The 15,309-nt window shown below is 52.1% G+C and overlaps 2 protein-coding genes across 2 annotated transcripts; both read left to right on the forward strand.

Annotated features, from left to right (window-relative positions):
- The first annotated feature begins 561 nt into the window (after nucleotides 1-561).
- LOC111848920 (extracellular calcium-sensing receptor-like) lies at nucleotides 562-9,076 on the forward strand. Its single transcript, XM_023821302.2, has 6 exons — nucleotides 562-5,189; nucleotides 5,348-5,633; nucleotides 5,719-6,525; nucleotides 6,795-7,022; nucleotides 7,139-7,262; nucleotides 7,370-9,076. The coding sequence occupies exons 1-6, from the start codon at nucleotides 4,873-4,875 to the stop codon at nucleotides 8,284-8,286; spliced, it is 2,679 nt and encodes an 892-aa protein (XP_023677070.2). The 5' UTR covers nucleotides 562-4,872; the 3' UTR covers nucleotides 8,287-9,076.
- A 952-nt stretch (nucleotides 9,077-10,028) lies between these two features.
- olfcw1 (olfactory receptor C family, w1) lies at nucleotides 10,029-14,891 on the forward strand. Its single transcript, XM_072701346.1, has 6 exons — nucleotides 10,029-10,287; nucleotides 10,429-10,714; nucleotides 10,829-11,647; nucleotides 12,069-12,296; nucleotides 13,549-13,672; nucleotides 13,749-14,891. The coding sequence occupies exons 1-6, from the start codon at nucleotides 10,085-10,087 to the stop codon at nucleotides 14,654-14,656; spliced, it is 2,568 nt and encodes an 855-aa protein (XP_072557447.1). The 5' UTR covers nucleotides 10,029-10,084; the 3' UTR covers nucleotides 14,657-14,891.
- The last annotated feature ends 418 nt before the right edge of the window (nucleotides 14,892-15,309 follow it).

The raw sequence follows: 15,309 nt of genomic DNA on the forward strand, positions 1-15,309 counted from the left end.
ACATGGTACAGCATCAGAGCAGTGAGCAGGCTGGCTGTGACTAGGCCTTGGCCGGCAGGGCGGGGGGGGGGCCAGGGACCCACAGGCTTCGTGCAGCAAGCAGAGTGGCCGGGGGCTGGATCCCGAAGCTCCCCAGCTGTGAGGGTTCCTTTGCTGTCTGAGCAGGGGGCTGGAATCCATGGCCTGTCAACGTTTAAAAACACAGGAGAACCTTCAGTCAAACTCAGTCACAGCAATGAAAGCAAACATATTTTGGTCAACATTTTGATCAAAGGCAGAGTCTCAGGACAGTTTTGTGTTTTATGCTTTAAACCTTTGGATTCAGCACATGTTTAGCTTAGCAGATTAGCAGGGTGAAGAAAGAAGTCAGCAGGATGTATTTGTGTGGATTTGCTATTCTTTATCACCTTATGAATGTCTGGCCTCAAATAGCCAGATGCTGCTAGGCTATCCAGAGTGTCTAATTACAAAGCTCTCTAATTAGCAGGTTCCCTGAGCCAAATACACAAGAGGGGTGGCAGTTGGAGCCTTGGGTGGGGCGGGGTGGGGGGGGGGGGGGTGAGCTGTTGGATGCTGGCTGCTGATTCCTCTCTCCAGTCTTGGTGAGTGTGGTTCCCTGTGGAAACCTGAGGGGAGAGCAGGTGGGTACTGAAGCAAGCCTCCAGCTGGAGACAGAGGGTCAGCCGCTTGTACTCAGCTGCACAGAGCAACGGTCCATTTCTTAGGAGGGTGCACTCAGGTCATGAAGTCACCTGTAAAGATAGAAGGCAAACATTCATATGATTCAAAAAGACCTCAACCTTAAGTGAATGTACTTACCCCAGACACTGCACAGTGACCTCTTTGCTTGTGTAGTTCCAGGGTGCCATCTCCACCCGCCTGGGCAGTGGAGAAGGCTCTTCGATCAGTATGTCTCCGTTAACAAGCAAAGTTGGCTCAAATTGGCCCTGCTGACTGCAACTGTAGCCTGGGGTCTGGAACTGGGGCACTGGCCAGGTTACGACCAGCAACAGAAGCAGAGCCATGCTGATGGCTGTGAGATGCTCACTCGAACCAGGGACACCTGCCTGGTGCGAGTGTGTTGAGCTTCACCTGTCACCCTTGTGTTATGTGTCCGTGGGCAAGGTGGAGACAGCCCACACAATGGTCTCTGCAGGAGCCGGAAATGGCTCGTGCCAGAGAAAAGGTGGGAGAGCAAAATGTCTCGCTGTTATACACAGAAAAATACGGCGTTTCATTGGGGGTGTGTAACAGCATGGTGATGCAGCAGCTAGAGTGCAGGCCTTGTTGTTGTTATTATAATAAAAGGTGTTAATCCTCTCAGTTAATCATTAACCAAGTACTATTATTCTCGTTATTATTAGAAATACATACATAATTCCAAGTTAAAGTTTGAAATTTGAAATTCACTGCAAATCATAAATAGCATGTAATAAAAATATATGTAGCAAAGTTAGAATATAAACATTAAGCACACAGTCTGTTTTCCGTGGATTAAGGATACTTTGGACATGGGTATTAGATCGTGCTTTTGACAGTGTAATAAAATAAACAGTTCATTACTTACACCTGATCCACTTATTCATGTTGTTTTTCTTTTTTGTTTTTAACACCTTGGGGCATATAGTATTTGTTTAATATCCTTGAATAATTCAATTTAACACTGGATGCTTTCTAATTAAAGCGCTTATTGTTTGTACAGCCATGTTGTGACCTAGAGGCGCCTCTGGAGTCGTCTGGCTGTTTGTTACAGTTGGCTGTCAGGGCACAGACCCGCGTGGGGCCTGCTGGCTCTCTCCTGGCACGCCCGCCCCACCCTCGCCATGCCGCACCCGGTCTGTTTGTTAAACCCTAGAGACCACAGCAGGTGTTACTGCCGTCATGCTGAATCATCAGCTGTTAGTTTTATTTCTCCAGGCTGTCCTGACAGTGTGGAGTGTTTGTTTTGTGTTTATGATCAAAAAGGGTGTGTGTGTGCATGTCTGTGTGTGTGTGTGTGTCTGCGTGGGGCCTGCTGGTGGAATGACAGGCCGGACACAGGGGACTCCACACGTGAGCCCTGTGTGTCGTAGACAATCCCCACATTCATAATGGGAGGACTGGAGTGGGTCGCAGTCTTGGCCTTTAGCATCCTCTGCTGGCCAGTTTCCAGACCTGCAGCCTCCACTGCTGAAGTGATCTGCCTGGGTCTCCTGCCATATCATGTTTGATATGACAAAAAAATTATGAATTATGCCATTATTAGGAAGAATTGCAGAACTTGTGGGTGACCTCAGCTGTTGTCCTGTACTGACCAGAATGGTCACACTGTTCATTAAAAAACTCAATAAGCCCTAATTATCTGTAGATAATCAGTTGTTTATATCTATTATATTGGGTTTGTGAAAGCTGTACACTTTCTAGATCTCCTCTACAATTGCACTTCTATATATTTTGTCAAACAATTAAACTTTGGAGGATAAAAAGTTAAAAGGTCACTGTTACCTCAGTATTAAATGTCTAATTCATACCCATGTGAAGATGGCACTGCACTATATTAGATTTCTTTGCCAGATGCTTTTATCCAAAGAAGATAATTGGGGCCAAATCACTCAGCTGACCCCGAGATTTGGACCAGCGACCTTCCAATCACGAGCACAGTGTCCCACCTACACTACAGAGGCACTGTCCAGTGTCTGCCCTGCTTTCAGCTTTCAGCTCTTGAGCACAAACACACATACAGGCCCAGAAACGGGGGCCTAATAAGAACAGGCACATGCTTCCTGTGTGAACTGCCAAAAGCTGGTAGGGAAATGTGGGGTGCTGGTGTGTGTGGGAGAGGCACCCTGAGCTCGCAGGCCACTTCCCATGTCCCTTCTGATGACATTCTCTGTAATCAGGTGAGGCTCCCAGCGCAGCTGCCAGTCCCTAATCAGAACCGGGAAATTTGTTATGATGCAACACTGCAGCTGGGATCAGGCCGCTGAGGCACAGAGCTGCTTTCCTGCGTAGGAAACAGTTTCAAGTCTCTGCATGTTTAATTGGCCCTTCTTCACCTGCGCCCTCTGCCCCCGCCCCCCAGAGGTGACAGGGAAATTGGGCGATCCGGGGCACCATTCCCACATGGACGCCCACACCTCTGCGCCGAGTTCCGGCCCCCTTCTGGGTTTGCAACTTGTTGTTAATTAAAACATCACTCCAGGCGAGTTCTGATTAAAAACCAGACATGTCCCATAGGTGATCTGTCTAAGCTCACAAACAACACTGTTGCATTACAGTTGTTTTTGCTAGTCTGTATCAGTAATATTAATTAGGGCACGAGTCAGGTGACGTCTCAGGAAAAATCTTATGGTTCACGTCCCGCCTGCTTCTATTTTCCAGCCGGCTGTGGTAGACAAGGCAAAGGGACCCTCTCAGTGGTTTTCTGTCTGTGAACATCGACACCTATCATCTTCATGTGTTCATTTAATCACAGAAAATTAGTTTTTCGGTTCATGCTCCCATCTCTTAAGACATTAATGGATTTGGATCGGTAATAACACTGTTCCGTTTAAGAATATGATTTAAAAAGATGGCCTGAAATGTGTGTATTGTACTTCTTGAATCATGATAGTGGATCACAATGCTGAAATACAAAAGTGAAATGCAGAGACGCCAGCAGCTGTCTGGAGTCTGTGAGTGTCTCTGGAGGAATAGAGGCTGCTTGATGAAGACGTGCCGCAGTCACTCTCCTCCGGCTTCCCCCACACTGCCGCCCTGGGAGCTGCCCCCCCATTAGTCCATACAGCATGAAATAGTACCCTGCCTTGCTGAGCCATCTGATAGGCCCTTCCGCTGCATGTCGGTAACGGCTTCTCCTCTGTGATTTGCCCTGCAATTTCAAGTTTAATAAGATGTAAACAAAGAAGGCTGACAGACGTGCTGCTGCCCGAGACCCCATTTATACGCCATAGCTGTATATGCCACGGTGCTTGCTTGCTTAAAATTAAACATGCACAGAATTATTGTTGACTGGGTGGAAGTTTATTTCACGTTGTCACTTTCATGCATTCTGGGATTGTTTTTTGGGGGCATCACGTTTGGTTGTTACGAGAGCAACTAGGGATGAAATCTCTCACCATTATGGTGGAGTATAGGACAGGGTGAGTGGACAGGGGGGGTCCACTGTGGGGTGCCCCATAAGAGCAGGAAATGGCACAGATGTAACAGAACCTGTGATGAACAGAGGCAGAGGAAGTCCTGCTCCAGCTCCATCTGAGCTCTGATGTCCTGGTCTAGTGCTGAGATGCAAATACATCACTTCCTGTTGGGGCACCCTGTCAGGGAGCCAGGCAGGGATCGGCTCCTAAATATGGGAGCTGTGGGACTTAAAAGTGGGCACTTAGCGAAGAGAGCATGCCTGTGTTGTCCCAGCAGAGAGAGCTGGGGAGGCAGGCTGCTGTTTCCGTGTGGCCTGGGGCGGCACAACAAGTACGTCCCACTCCCCCTATCTCCTGTCGCCTGCGGAGCCGTCCTAATGACCTGCGCCCATACAATAGCTGCACTCAGCACACACGCCGGCCCTTAATGACTCATTAAACCCAAGCTAAACCATCCTACTGAGAGCTCCTGCTGCCGCTGGTTAATGGACAGACTGCAACGCACACTGGTCTCTGGAGTGTAGCCCCTCACTTACTGTAGCAGTGGTATTGGGAACCTGACATTCTGTTACAAGAAAGCCCTGCATTCTGTTCTAGTGCCCCTGAGCAGCTGATGTGTTTTCAGCTTCACAGAGAAGAAAAGCACCATGCCTTTTTTTGTTAGGATCCACACTGCAGGCGGGTGCACATTGTGTAATTTCCCGTTGCTGTGCCCCCCAGGGCCCTGGGTTACTGTCTGTAGGGAGGTGATGAGATGATGCCCATCATGTATAAAGATGGGCGTCTGTGGGCGGCACTATGTCTGATGGGCGCTCTGAGCGCCGGGGCAGGGCATGTGTGGCACGGAGCACCAACCATGAGGGCGTACACTCTGCTGCGGGTGATCTGCTCCGCTGTGTTCTGGGCTTCCTGTCGCCAGCAGAGCTGCCAGCCCATCGCTGGACACTCTAGTCTGGGGTCACTGGAGCAAGAGGGGGACGTCACCTTGGGAGGGCTCTTCTCCCTCCACGACTCAGTGCGGGAACCTGACCTGACCTTTGGGTCCAGACCTGCTCCCACGAGCTGCTCTGGGTGAGTAGAGGAACCAGACCAGCTCCTGCAGCACTTCCACACCTTGAGGGGGTTCTCCAGGAAGGGATCGAGATTGAGCACAGCCTGCAGGCCGCGTGCAGGGTCTCCACATGACTGTCTGACATCTGATGCCTGCGCTCAAACTGTCCCTGTTTCAGGTTCAACTTCCGAACCTTTAGATGGATGCAGACCATGATTTTTGCCATAGAAGAGATTAACCGACAGGGTCACCTTCTTCCCAACCTGACCCTGGGCTACAAGATCTATGACTCTTGCAGCACCACCTTCCAGGCGCTGCGAGCAGCAATGGCGCTGGTGAACGGGCGTGGCCCGGGCGAGGAGGCAGCCAGTTGCAGTTCCGCGGTGCCCGTTGTCATCGGTGATGGCGGATCCACTCTCTCCCTGGTGGTGGCACGATTTCTGGGCATCCTTCGTTTGCCACAGGTGAACAGCCTGTGTTATTATGCTCCTGTCAGTCTGATGTTAGTGTTTGCATGTGACGCCAGGGTCCTCTCATCCCCAAACCCAGGTGAGCTACTTCTCCAGCTGTGCCTGCCTGAGTAACAAGAAGGAGTTCCCCGCCTTCCTGAGGACCATGCCCAGCGACCTCTTTCAGGTCGACGCCCTGGCCCTGCTAGTTCGCCACTCGGGCTGGACCTGGGTCGGCACCGTGGCCGGGGATGATGACTATGGCCGGCAGGGCATCCAGATCTTCAACCAGCAGGTGGGAAGGCAGGGTGCATGTGTGGCCTTTCTGGAGGTCATCCCCAAGAACCATGCCGCTGAGCGTATGTCCAGCATCGTGCGGCGCATACGACTGTCCGGCGTGCGCGTGGTGCTGCTCTTTGCCCTAGAGCAGGATGCTGGGGCGCTTTTTCAGGAGGTGCTCAGGCAGAACCTGACCGGCATCCAGTGGCTAGCCAGTGAGGCGTGGGTCACAGCATCCGTGCTGGCTGCACCGCACTTCCACCCCATCCTGCAAGGCTCCGTGGGGTTCGCGATCCGCCGGGCCGACCTGCCCGGGCTGAAGCCCTTCCTCCTCCGCCTGCACCCGTCCATGGCTCCCTCCGACCCCTTTGTCCTTGAGTTCTGGGAAAAGACCTTCGGGTGTACCTTCCAGGGCACCCCGGGCCAGAGCCGCTGCACTGGCTCTGAGCAGCTCGCCAACGTCACGAATATCTATGCTGACGTGACACAGCTGAGGATCTCCTACAACGTGTACAAGGCAGTGTATGCCATCGCTCACTCTCTGCGCTCCATGCTGCAGTGTGAGCCAGGTGGGGCACCCTTCTCTGGGGGCTCCTGTCCTCATGTCTCCAACATCCAGCCTTGGCAGGTAACGCTCCTGGAATATTAAATGACATTTTTTTAAATTAAGGGACATTTTTTTTTCCTTTTTAAAACATAAAGGTTTTGTTTAAAAAGTAGGTGTTATCTATAATAGTGTTTCTCAACCCTTTCCTTGGGGACCCTCGGACGGTCCACATTATTGCTCCCTATATCCTCTAGCTCCCTGTCAGATAGTCCACACTTTTGCAAAGACAGGGACTATCTGGAGGTTCCCGAGGACACTGATATAAAAAACATGGCTTTTCACCCCTTCAGCTCCTGCACTACATGAAGCAGGTGGAATTCACCAATGAGTTTGGCGAGACTACAAAATTTGACGCGAACGGGGACGCCGTGGCGACGTACGATCTGATAAACTGGCAGCTCACTGGCGACGGCGCCGTCAGGTTTGCCACGGTGGGCCGGTTCGACGGCACGTTGAGCCCCAGTAAGAAGCTAACGATCGACGACCAGGCTATCGTCTGGAACGGGAACCGAAAACAAGTAAGCCATTCATACTCCTGGGGACATGAGCCTGGTTGTGAGTTGCCTTTGGTGTCGGTGTAAGACACTGATGCGCCATGCTGACTGCCGCAGTCTCCCCGGTTCCTCCCGCTCAGATTCCCCGATCCGTGTGCAGCGACAGCTGCCCCCCCGGCACTCGCAAGGCCATCAAGCCTCGGCTCCCTGTCTGCTGCTTTGACTGCGTTGTCTGCACAGCTGGGGAGGTTAGCAATCAGACAGGTGAGTGCTAATGGCTTCTGTCAGGCTGTTAATCCTGAGGGTAACCCGACACCGTTTGGAGGGGGCGTGCGGGTGACTAAAACATGTGAGTCTCTGCCCTCTTTCAGACGCCATAGAGTGTGAGAGATGCCAGCCGGAGTTCTGGTCCAATCAGGGCCGCGACGCGTGTGTCCCCAAGCAGCTGGATTATCTTTCCTTCCAGGACGCTATGGGCGGCACCCTCCTGGCGACGGCGCTCCTCGGGGCCTGCAGCACGGCCGCTGTCGCTTTGGTCTTCGCTCGGTACAGGAACACGCCGGTCGTGCGCGCCAACAACTCGGAGCTGAGCTTCCTGATCCTGTGCTCGCTGGCGCTCTGCTTCCTGTGCGCCCTGGCCTTCCTGGGCCGGCCCTCGGCCTGGTCCTGCCGGTTGCGTCATACCGCCTTTGGCATCGCCTTTGTGCTCTGCATCTCCTGCATCCTGGGCAAGACTGTGGTGGTGCTGATGGCCTTCCGGGCCACGCTGCCAGGCAGCCGAGTCATGCGCTGGTTTGGCCCCGTGCAGCAGAGGGCCAGCATCTTCCTCTGTACCTTAGTGCAGGTGCTCATCTGCGGCCTGTGGCTGGGACTCGCCCCGCCGTCGCCACGGAGACTGCTGGCGCGCGAGAGTGCTCACATCCTACTGCTGTGTGACGTGGGCTCCAGTCTGGCCTTCTCCCTCGTGCTGGGCTACATCGGCCTGCTGGCCTGCCTCTGCTTCCTGCTGGCCTTCCTGGCCAGGAAGCTGCCCGACAACTTCAACGAGGCCAAGTTCATCACCTTCAGCATGCTCATCTTCTGCGCCGTCTGGGTGGCCTTCGTGCCCGCCTACGTCAGCTCGCCGGGGAAGTACTCCACAGCCACGGAGATCTTCGCCATCCTGGCCTCCAGCTTTGGCCTCCTGGTCTGTCTCTTCTTTCCTAAGTGCTACATAATTTTGCTAAAACCAGAGAAGAACAACCGAAAGAACATGATGACAAAATTGACATCAGGGAAGCAATATTAGATTGAAGTGTAATTTTTGGTCCTGTAATATAGGATTCCTCAGATCCTATTTCTGCGTTTTTTTCTGTACCGAGTAGTATGTAGGTATGAGAAATGTATAGAACCTGAGCACTAAGCCTACTATGTATAATGACTAGTTCCTGGTGTGAGAAAAAGAGTCACACCAGTATGCTTTGGTGTTTAAAGGGAAGCAAAATGAATCTGTCTCCTTTTAGTCCATCTACAGCATCATTGTGGCCCATGTGGGGACACTGTTTGGGGAGCAGCGTTCAAGCAAAAATAATAAAGAGCAGTGTGGTTTGGAAAATGTGGGTGGCACTGCTATACCATACACTGTATATCCATTCATCTATCTTTCAACTGCTTATCTTAATCAGGGTCGGGGGGGGGGGGGGGGCACAAGGCAGGGTAGACCCTGGAAGCGATACCAGTCCATTGTCGGGGGCATACACACAAAATGATTTACTAGAGGTCATTTAGAAGTGCCAGTTAGCTTAAGTGCATGGACTGTGGGTGCAAACGAGAATGTCTGGAGGAAAACTGCATTATAGAGGGAGCCAGGAGAACCTGCAGAGCACATGACAATGTACTATATATGTATGTCATCTGCTATTATTAATGTTGTGACAATCCTATGACGTCTCTGACTCTTTAATTTGCCGAAATACCTCATCTGTAACCATTCGTAATGTCCTTAACACAAGAGGAAAGGGAAGCAAGCAGCCACACGGCATCTGTGTCACTTATAAAGATTATACAGGCGGCTGCTGCTTCGTCAGTCCTGCCTGCACTCTGGCTTTGGGGGTTTGGGGGTTTGGGGGGTGGGGGGGTAAACCAGACCTGCGTTCCATAGGAAATGCATGGAGAAGCAGCTGTCAATGACTAATTAAAATCAGTGTCCCCTGAGATTCACTACATGAAAACAGTGCAGGTGACACCCCCCTTAGCCTGACCCCCACAGTAATAAACAACCTGTTTCCATCATAGGCCATCCTCTCTGACCCCCCACCATCACCACCACCATGCATAACCCCTGATATCTGATGCTACGTTATTATATTTATCAATTTATTTTGTGATGGAGGGGGGTTGGTGTAGGAATGGTGCTTCCGTCAGCCTGTGGGCACGAGGCCCCTGCACTGAACTAATGTCACTTAATGACACATAATGACCAAAGCGCGGTACAGTACACAGGACACACACTGTGGCTTTGAACTCAGGCTGCAAGGAACGGAATGTGGTCCACCTGGTTTGAAATGTGTTGAAAATGGGCTGGAAATGGCCCATAATTACCAAACCTTTGTGTTTGCTGGTTTGTGCTTGAAGGCGATTATAGATTTTGGAGCTATTTTCCAGGAATCCTCTAATCAGAGAGTGACTTTGCATGTTTTGGCTGAACAAACTTGACAACAATCTATGGCAATTATACTGTATTTAAGTATGTTTTATTCCTGTTTGGAATTGTAAAATGTTCTGTTTGTCAAAATAAAATAATTAAGTCATTCATCCTGCTCACAAATTAAGGCTGAAATTAAAATGTTGGTGTTAAAAAAAAAAAAACCTTTTTTGTCTTGTCATCCTGTTAAACAGATCTTAGGAACAAAGAAACCATGCATACTCAATTTTTTCTTATCTTTTAACCCATCCCAATTAAGCCTATACACATGTGTGTGTGCGTGTGTGTGTGTGTTTGCACCCGTGCGTGTCCTTATGCACTTTGATTTCCCCGAAGGTGCTGTTCTCATTAATCGGACCCTATAAAGCCTCGGTGCCGCTCACTGTGGGTCACCCCGCTGAAGATGCATGCTGCGCTGGCACTCTGGCTGCTTGTCCTCGGCCCTGGCGCCGCACAGGACGTCTGTCAGCGCTGGGAAGACCTGGACACCTCGGTGGTTCACAAGAGCGGCGATGTGATCCTGGGAGGCATGTTCCCCATCCACTCCAAAAGCGTGGAGGAAGAGCGCAGCTTCAGGACGCCTCCGGATCAGAGCCGGTGCAGAGGGTAACGGGGAAGGGAGCTTGAGGGAGGGACTGGGAGCTCTGGGCAACTAGTTACCGCTAGCTGAGTGGGCTACCACCCAGGTACTACAATCACACAAAGCATGCAAAAGGTGCAGCTGATGAAAATGATCATTTTGTTTAGGTTTAACCTGAGGGTATTCCGCTGGTCCCAGGCGATGGTGTTCTTCATTGAAAAGATCAACCAAGACCCATCTCTCCTCCCCAACATCACCCTGGGCTACCGACTATATGATACATGCGGTATCGTGGGGCTATCAGTCAAGACCGCCATGTCTGTCATCTCTCAGCCACTGAAGAGGATAGGGGGGCAGTGTGGACCTCCCAGCATCTCCCTCATCATCGGTGACTCCGGCTCCACCCTCTCCATGGCCATCTCTAGGGTGCTCAACCTTTTCCGTGTCCCCCTGGTGAGCTGAGCAGAGAGGACTGTAAACATGTCACTTCCTGTCACACTCGATGCTTTCACTCCCACTAGCCCCACGTTGTCAGATCTTGCTTTTCTGTGTGCTCTCTGTCTCCAGGTCAGCTATTTCGCCTCATGTGCCTGCCTGAGCGACAAGCGTAAGTTTCCGTACTTTTTCCGGACCATTCCGAGCGATGTGAACCAGGCGGATGCCCTAGCACGTCTGGTCAAGCACCTCGGCTGGACGTGGGTGGGCACTGTAGGGGCGGACGACGACTACGGCCGCACGGGCATCGACATGTTCACAGCGGCAGTGACCCGGCTGGGCGTGTGCGTGGCCTACAGGGTGGTCATCCCCAAGATCCCCACCAGAGACAGACTGCAGGAAATGGTTAAGACCATCCGCAGGTCTACTGCTCGGGTGATTGTGGCCTTTGCCATCGAGGAGGACATCCAGCCTCTCATTCAGGAACTCATCCATCAGAACGTTACAGGTAAACAGTGGGTGGCCAGCGAGGCCTGGGTCACATCCACCCTCATCTCCACCCAGGAAAACTTCGCCTCCCTGAGTGGGACCATCGGCTTCGGCATTCGCCGGGCAGACATTCCCGGCTTCAAGCACTTCCTGGAGAGCCTAGAGCCGCTGGCCGCACCCTACAACCCTTTTGCCAGGGAATTCTGGGAAAAGCAGTTTCAGTGCTCTCTGAACACGACGGCACCGTACGCCTTTACGGCTGAGCTGCCACAGTACGGGAGCATCTGCACTGGGTCAGAGAGCATCAGGGAGACAAACAGCATCTACAATGACGTGTCCCAGCTCCGGGTCACCTACAACGTGCACAAAGCCGTGTATTCTGTGGCCCAGGCGCTGCATGCCCTGCTGGGATGCGAGAGGCGCAAGGGCTGCGCAGACCCCCGAGAGCTGCAGCCCTGGCAGGTGAGTGCATTGCATATCCCACTAGATGCCTCCGGCCCACTGATTGGCTGAAGCTCCTAATTACCCATGAGGAGGGAGCACCAATTATCCAAATTAAATGACATTAATCCATCCATCCATCTTCCAACTGTATATCCCAGTCAGGCACACTTGGGGGGGGAGGGGATCTGAAGCATATGCCATGGAGAATCGGGCACAAGGCTCGTGTACAGGATGCTACTCTAAATGATATTAATACAGAAAAAAAATTAAATATAATTATATTAGTAGAACAAACCGTTTCAGTAAGACAGCTCATTTTCTGAGCTCATAGGTAGTCAGAGATAGAGAAAAGGAAGACAGATGAAAAGATAGGACTTCCTGCAGTTTACAGCGCTGTCATCTGCGTGACCATGGAAACCGATGGGATTAAAATCCGTAGGTGGTGCGGTTCCTGAAGGAGGTGAACTACTCCAATTCCTTCGGCGACGTCGTCTACTTCGACGAGAACGGCGACCCCGTGGGCTCCTATGACATCATCAACTGGCAGAGGGAGGGTACGGGCCCCGTGACCTATGTGACGGTGGGACGCTTCGATGCCACCCTGCCGTTCGGCGAGCAGCTGGTCCTGCAGCAGGCAGACATCGTGTGGCACGGCGGCCGCCGGGAGGTAACGTTAGATCAGTGCCATGACAGCACCGGGGGAAGTCAGTGTTCAGAGCAAACGACCGTGCATTAGGCAGCATCATTAGGCAGAAACGGGAGACTCGCTCTCTGTCCTAATCGGCAGCGGATCATGTTTTACTTAATGGTTTAGGCTCCTCTATCTTCCACTGGCTGGATGTGTAATTTGTATAAATATTGGGGAAGTGATTTTTAAAAGTTAGAGGATGAAAACAGGAAAGAGAGAGGCCTTTTTCAGAACTGAGATTCTGTTATTCGAGCTATGTGTGTGTGTGTGGGTTTGCATAGATCACATCTGAGGACCAAATTGTCCCCAAAGTGTAGAAAAACCCGAAATTTCCCTACTTTTGGGGACATCTTTTGAGGTCCCCATTTGGATAACCTCAGTTTTATAAAAAAAATCTGTGAATGCAATCAAAAAAGTAAAAATGGCAAAAGTCACCAGGAGCCAGCGTCTGTGTGCTCTGTCACCTGCCTGTTTGTGTGTCTGCGTGTGCGCATGTCAGGTGCCGGCGTCTGTGTGCTCTGACACCTGCCTGTTTGTGTGTCTGCGTGTGCGCATGTCAGGAGCCGGCGTCTGTGTGCTCTGACACCTGCCTGTTTGTGTGTCTGCGTGTGCGCATGTCAGGAGCCGGCGTCTGTGTGCTCTGACACCTGCCTGTTTGTGTGTCTGCGTGTGCGCATGTCAGGTGCCGGCGTCTGTGTGCTCTGACACCTGCCTGTTTGTGTGTCTGCGTGTGCGCATGTCAGGAGCCGGCGTCTGTGTGCTCTGACACCTGCCTGTTTGTGTGTCTGCGTGTGCGCATGTCAGGTGCCGGCGTCTGTGTGCTCTGACACCTGCCTGTTTGTGTGTCTGCGTGTGCGCATGTCAGGAGCCGGCGTCTGTGTGCTCTGACACCTGCCTGTTTGTGTGTCTGCGTGTGCGCATGTCAGGAGCCGGCGTCTGTGTGCTCTGACACCTGCCTGTTTGTGTGTCTGCGTGTGCGCATGTCAGGAGCCGGCGTCTGTGTGCTCTGACACCTGCCTGTTTGTGTGTCTGCGTGTGCGCATGTCAGGTGCCGGCGTCTGTGTGCTCTGACACCTGCCTGTTTGTGTGTCTGCGTGTGCGCATGTCAGGAGCCGGCGTCTGTGTGCTCTGACACCTGCCTGTTTGTGTGTCTGCGTGTGCGCATGTCAGGTGCCGGCGTCTGTGTGCTCTGTCACCTGCCTGTTTGTGTGTCTGCGTGTGCGCATGTCAGGTGCCGGCGTCTGTGTGCTCTGTCACCTGCCACCAGGGCTTCAGAAAAGCCACACGCACAGGGCAGCCGGTTTGCTGCTACGACTGCGTCGCCTGCGCCGAGGGCACCTTCAGCAACCTCACAGGTACGGCTGCGTGAACATCAGCCGGGTCCCTCTGCATTACACCGTAGCACGCAACCGCTGCACCCTCTCCTCTCAGACCAGGATGACTGCACGCCCTGCCCAGAGGACTTCTGGTCCAACGCGAAGCGTGACGGCTGCGTCGTCAAGGAGACCGAGTTCCTGTCCTACACGGAGGTCTTTGGCCTGACGCTGGCCGCGATAGCCATCCTGGGCGCGGTCAGCACAGCAGCGGTGGCAGCCATCTTCTCGTGGCACAGAGACACGCCGCTAGTGCGCGCCAACAACTCGGAGCTGAGCTTCCTGATCCTGTGCTCGCTGGCGCTCTGCTTCCTGTGCGCCCTGGCCTTCCTGGGCCGGCCCTCGGCCTGGTCCTGCCGGCTGCGCCGCACGGCGTTCGGACTCAGCTTCGCGCTCTGCCTGTCCTGCTTGCTCAGCAAGACGCTGGTGGTGCTGATGGCCTTCCGGGCCACGCTGCCGGGCAGCAACACGGCCCGCTGGTTTGGGCCCACGCAGCAGCGGCTGGGTGTGTTTGCCTGCACTGCGCTGCAGGGGCTGCTGTGTGGGGTGTGGCTGGCTGAGGCCCCACCCTACCCGGTGAAGAACACATGGCTGTACCGTGACAGGATCATTCTGGAGTGCCACCTGGGCTCGCTGGCCTTCTTCTGCTGTGTGCTGGGATACATCGGCTGCCTGGCTGGTTTCTGCTTCATCCTGGCTTTTCTGGCCAGGAAGCTGCCTGACAACTTCAATGAAGCCAAATTCATCACCTTCAGCATGCTCATATTCTGTGCCGTCTGGATCACCTTTATCCCAGCCTATGTCAGCTCACCTGGGAAGTTCACTGTGGCCGTCGAGATATTTGCCATTTTAGCTTCCAGTTACGGCCTTCTTTTCTGCATTTTTGCACCAAAATGTTACATTATCATCTTTATGCCTGAAAAGAATACTAAAAAACATCTCTTATCCCAGCGAATGGCAAAATAATTTACCTGTCTGGCATCCAGACTTTTAAAGGAGATTTGATTTTGTGTAGCTTATGATAAGGATTTAAAAAATAAAAAAAAAGTTAATGACCACAATGGTTTTGTTTGCTAGTATGCGCTGGTAAGAATACACACACACGCGGGAGTTTTTTGTATGTCCATCGCAGTTTCCTGTGGCGTTTGTGGGATGATAAATCACCACCAGGGGGTGCTAAAGCCCTAGAATGCGATTTTGTGTGCAGCTATTGCCTGTAGAATCTCTGTGTGAAGTACTTTTCTCCTGTAGCTTGAATGCAAATGAGCAAAAAAAACAGAATCAAAATATATGTGATTCCTGTATGAACCGGTTATTAAATAATGTGTCTTAGAGCTTGTCTTTGTGTGGTGGCTAACAGTTTACTATTACTACATTAGTCAGAATGGGAGAGTTTTACAATAAATTTTAAACTGGCTTCTCGCCGTTCTGTTTTGGAGTTATTGACCTTCCCGTTCGACTCTGTGATCACGTGTTTATGTTAATCCAGTCAATAAGTGCCATCTAAACGCATCCTTTGTATTGGAGCTACAGAGGCGCCCATTCAAATGAATATCACGATGAAGAATGTGCGACAGAATTGCTGCGGGGCTCATCAAAGCTGAAAGGGCTGCACTAGC

The sequence above is a fragment of the Paramormyrops kingsleyae genome, chromosome 17 (assembly GCF_048594095.1).
Source record: "Paramormyrops kingsleyae isolate MSU_618 chromosome 17, PKINGS_0.4, whole genome shotgun sequence".
Lineage (NCBI taxonomy): Eukaryota > Metazoa > Chordata > Actinopteri > Osteoglossiformes > Mormyridae > Paramormyrops > Paramormyrops kingsleyae.

Coding starts and splice junctions, on each gene's coding strand:
- LOC111848920 (XM_023821302.2), top strand. CDS start 4,873: ATGATGCCCATCATGTATAAAGATGGGCGTCTGTGGGCGGCACTATGT. Junction 7,023..7,138: donor GGAACGGGAACCGAAAACAA/GTAAGCCATTCA, acceptor CCTCCCGCTCAG/ATTCCCCGATCCGTGTGCAG. Junction 7,263..7,369: donor GGAGGTTAGCAATCAGACAG/GTGAGTGCTAAT, acceptor GCCCTCTTTCAG/ACGCCATAGAGTGTGAGAGA.
- olfcw1 (XM_072701346.1), top strand. CDS start 10,085: ATGCATGCTGCGCTGGCACTCTGGCTGCTTGTCCTCGGCCCTGGCGCC. Junction 10,288..10,428: donor GATCAGAGCCGGTGCAGAGG/GTAACGGGGAAG, acceptor CATTTTGTTTAG/GTTTAACCTGAGGGTATTCC. Junction 10,715..10,828: donor ACCTTTTCCGTGTCCCCCTG/GTGAGCTGAGCA, acceptor CTCTGTCTCCAG/GTCAGCTATTTCGCCTCATG.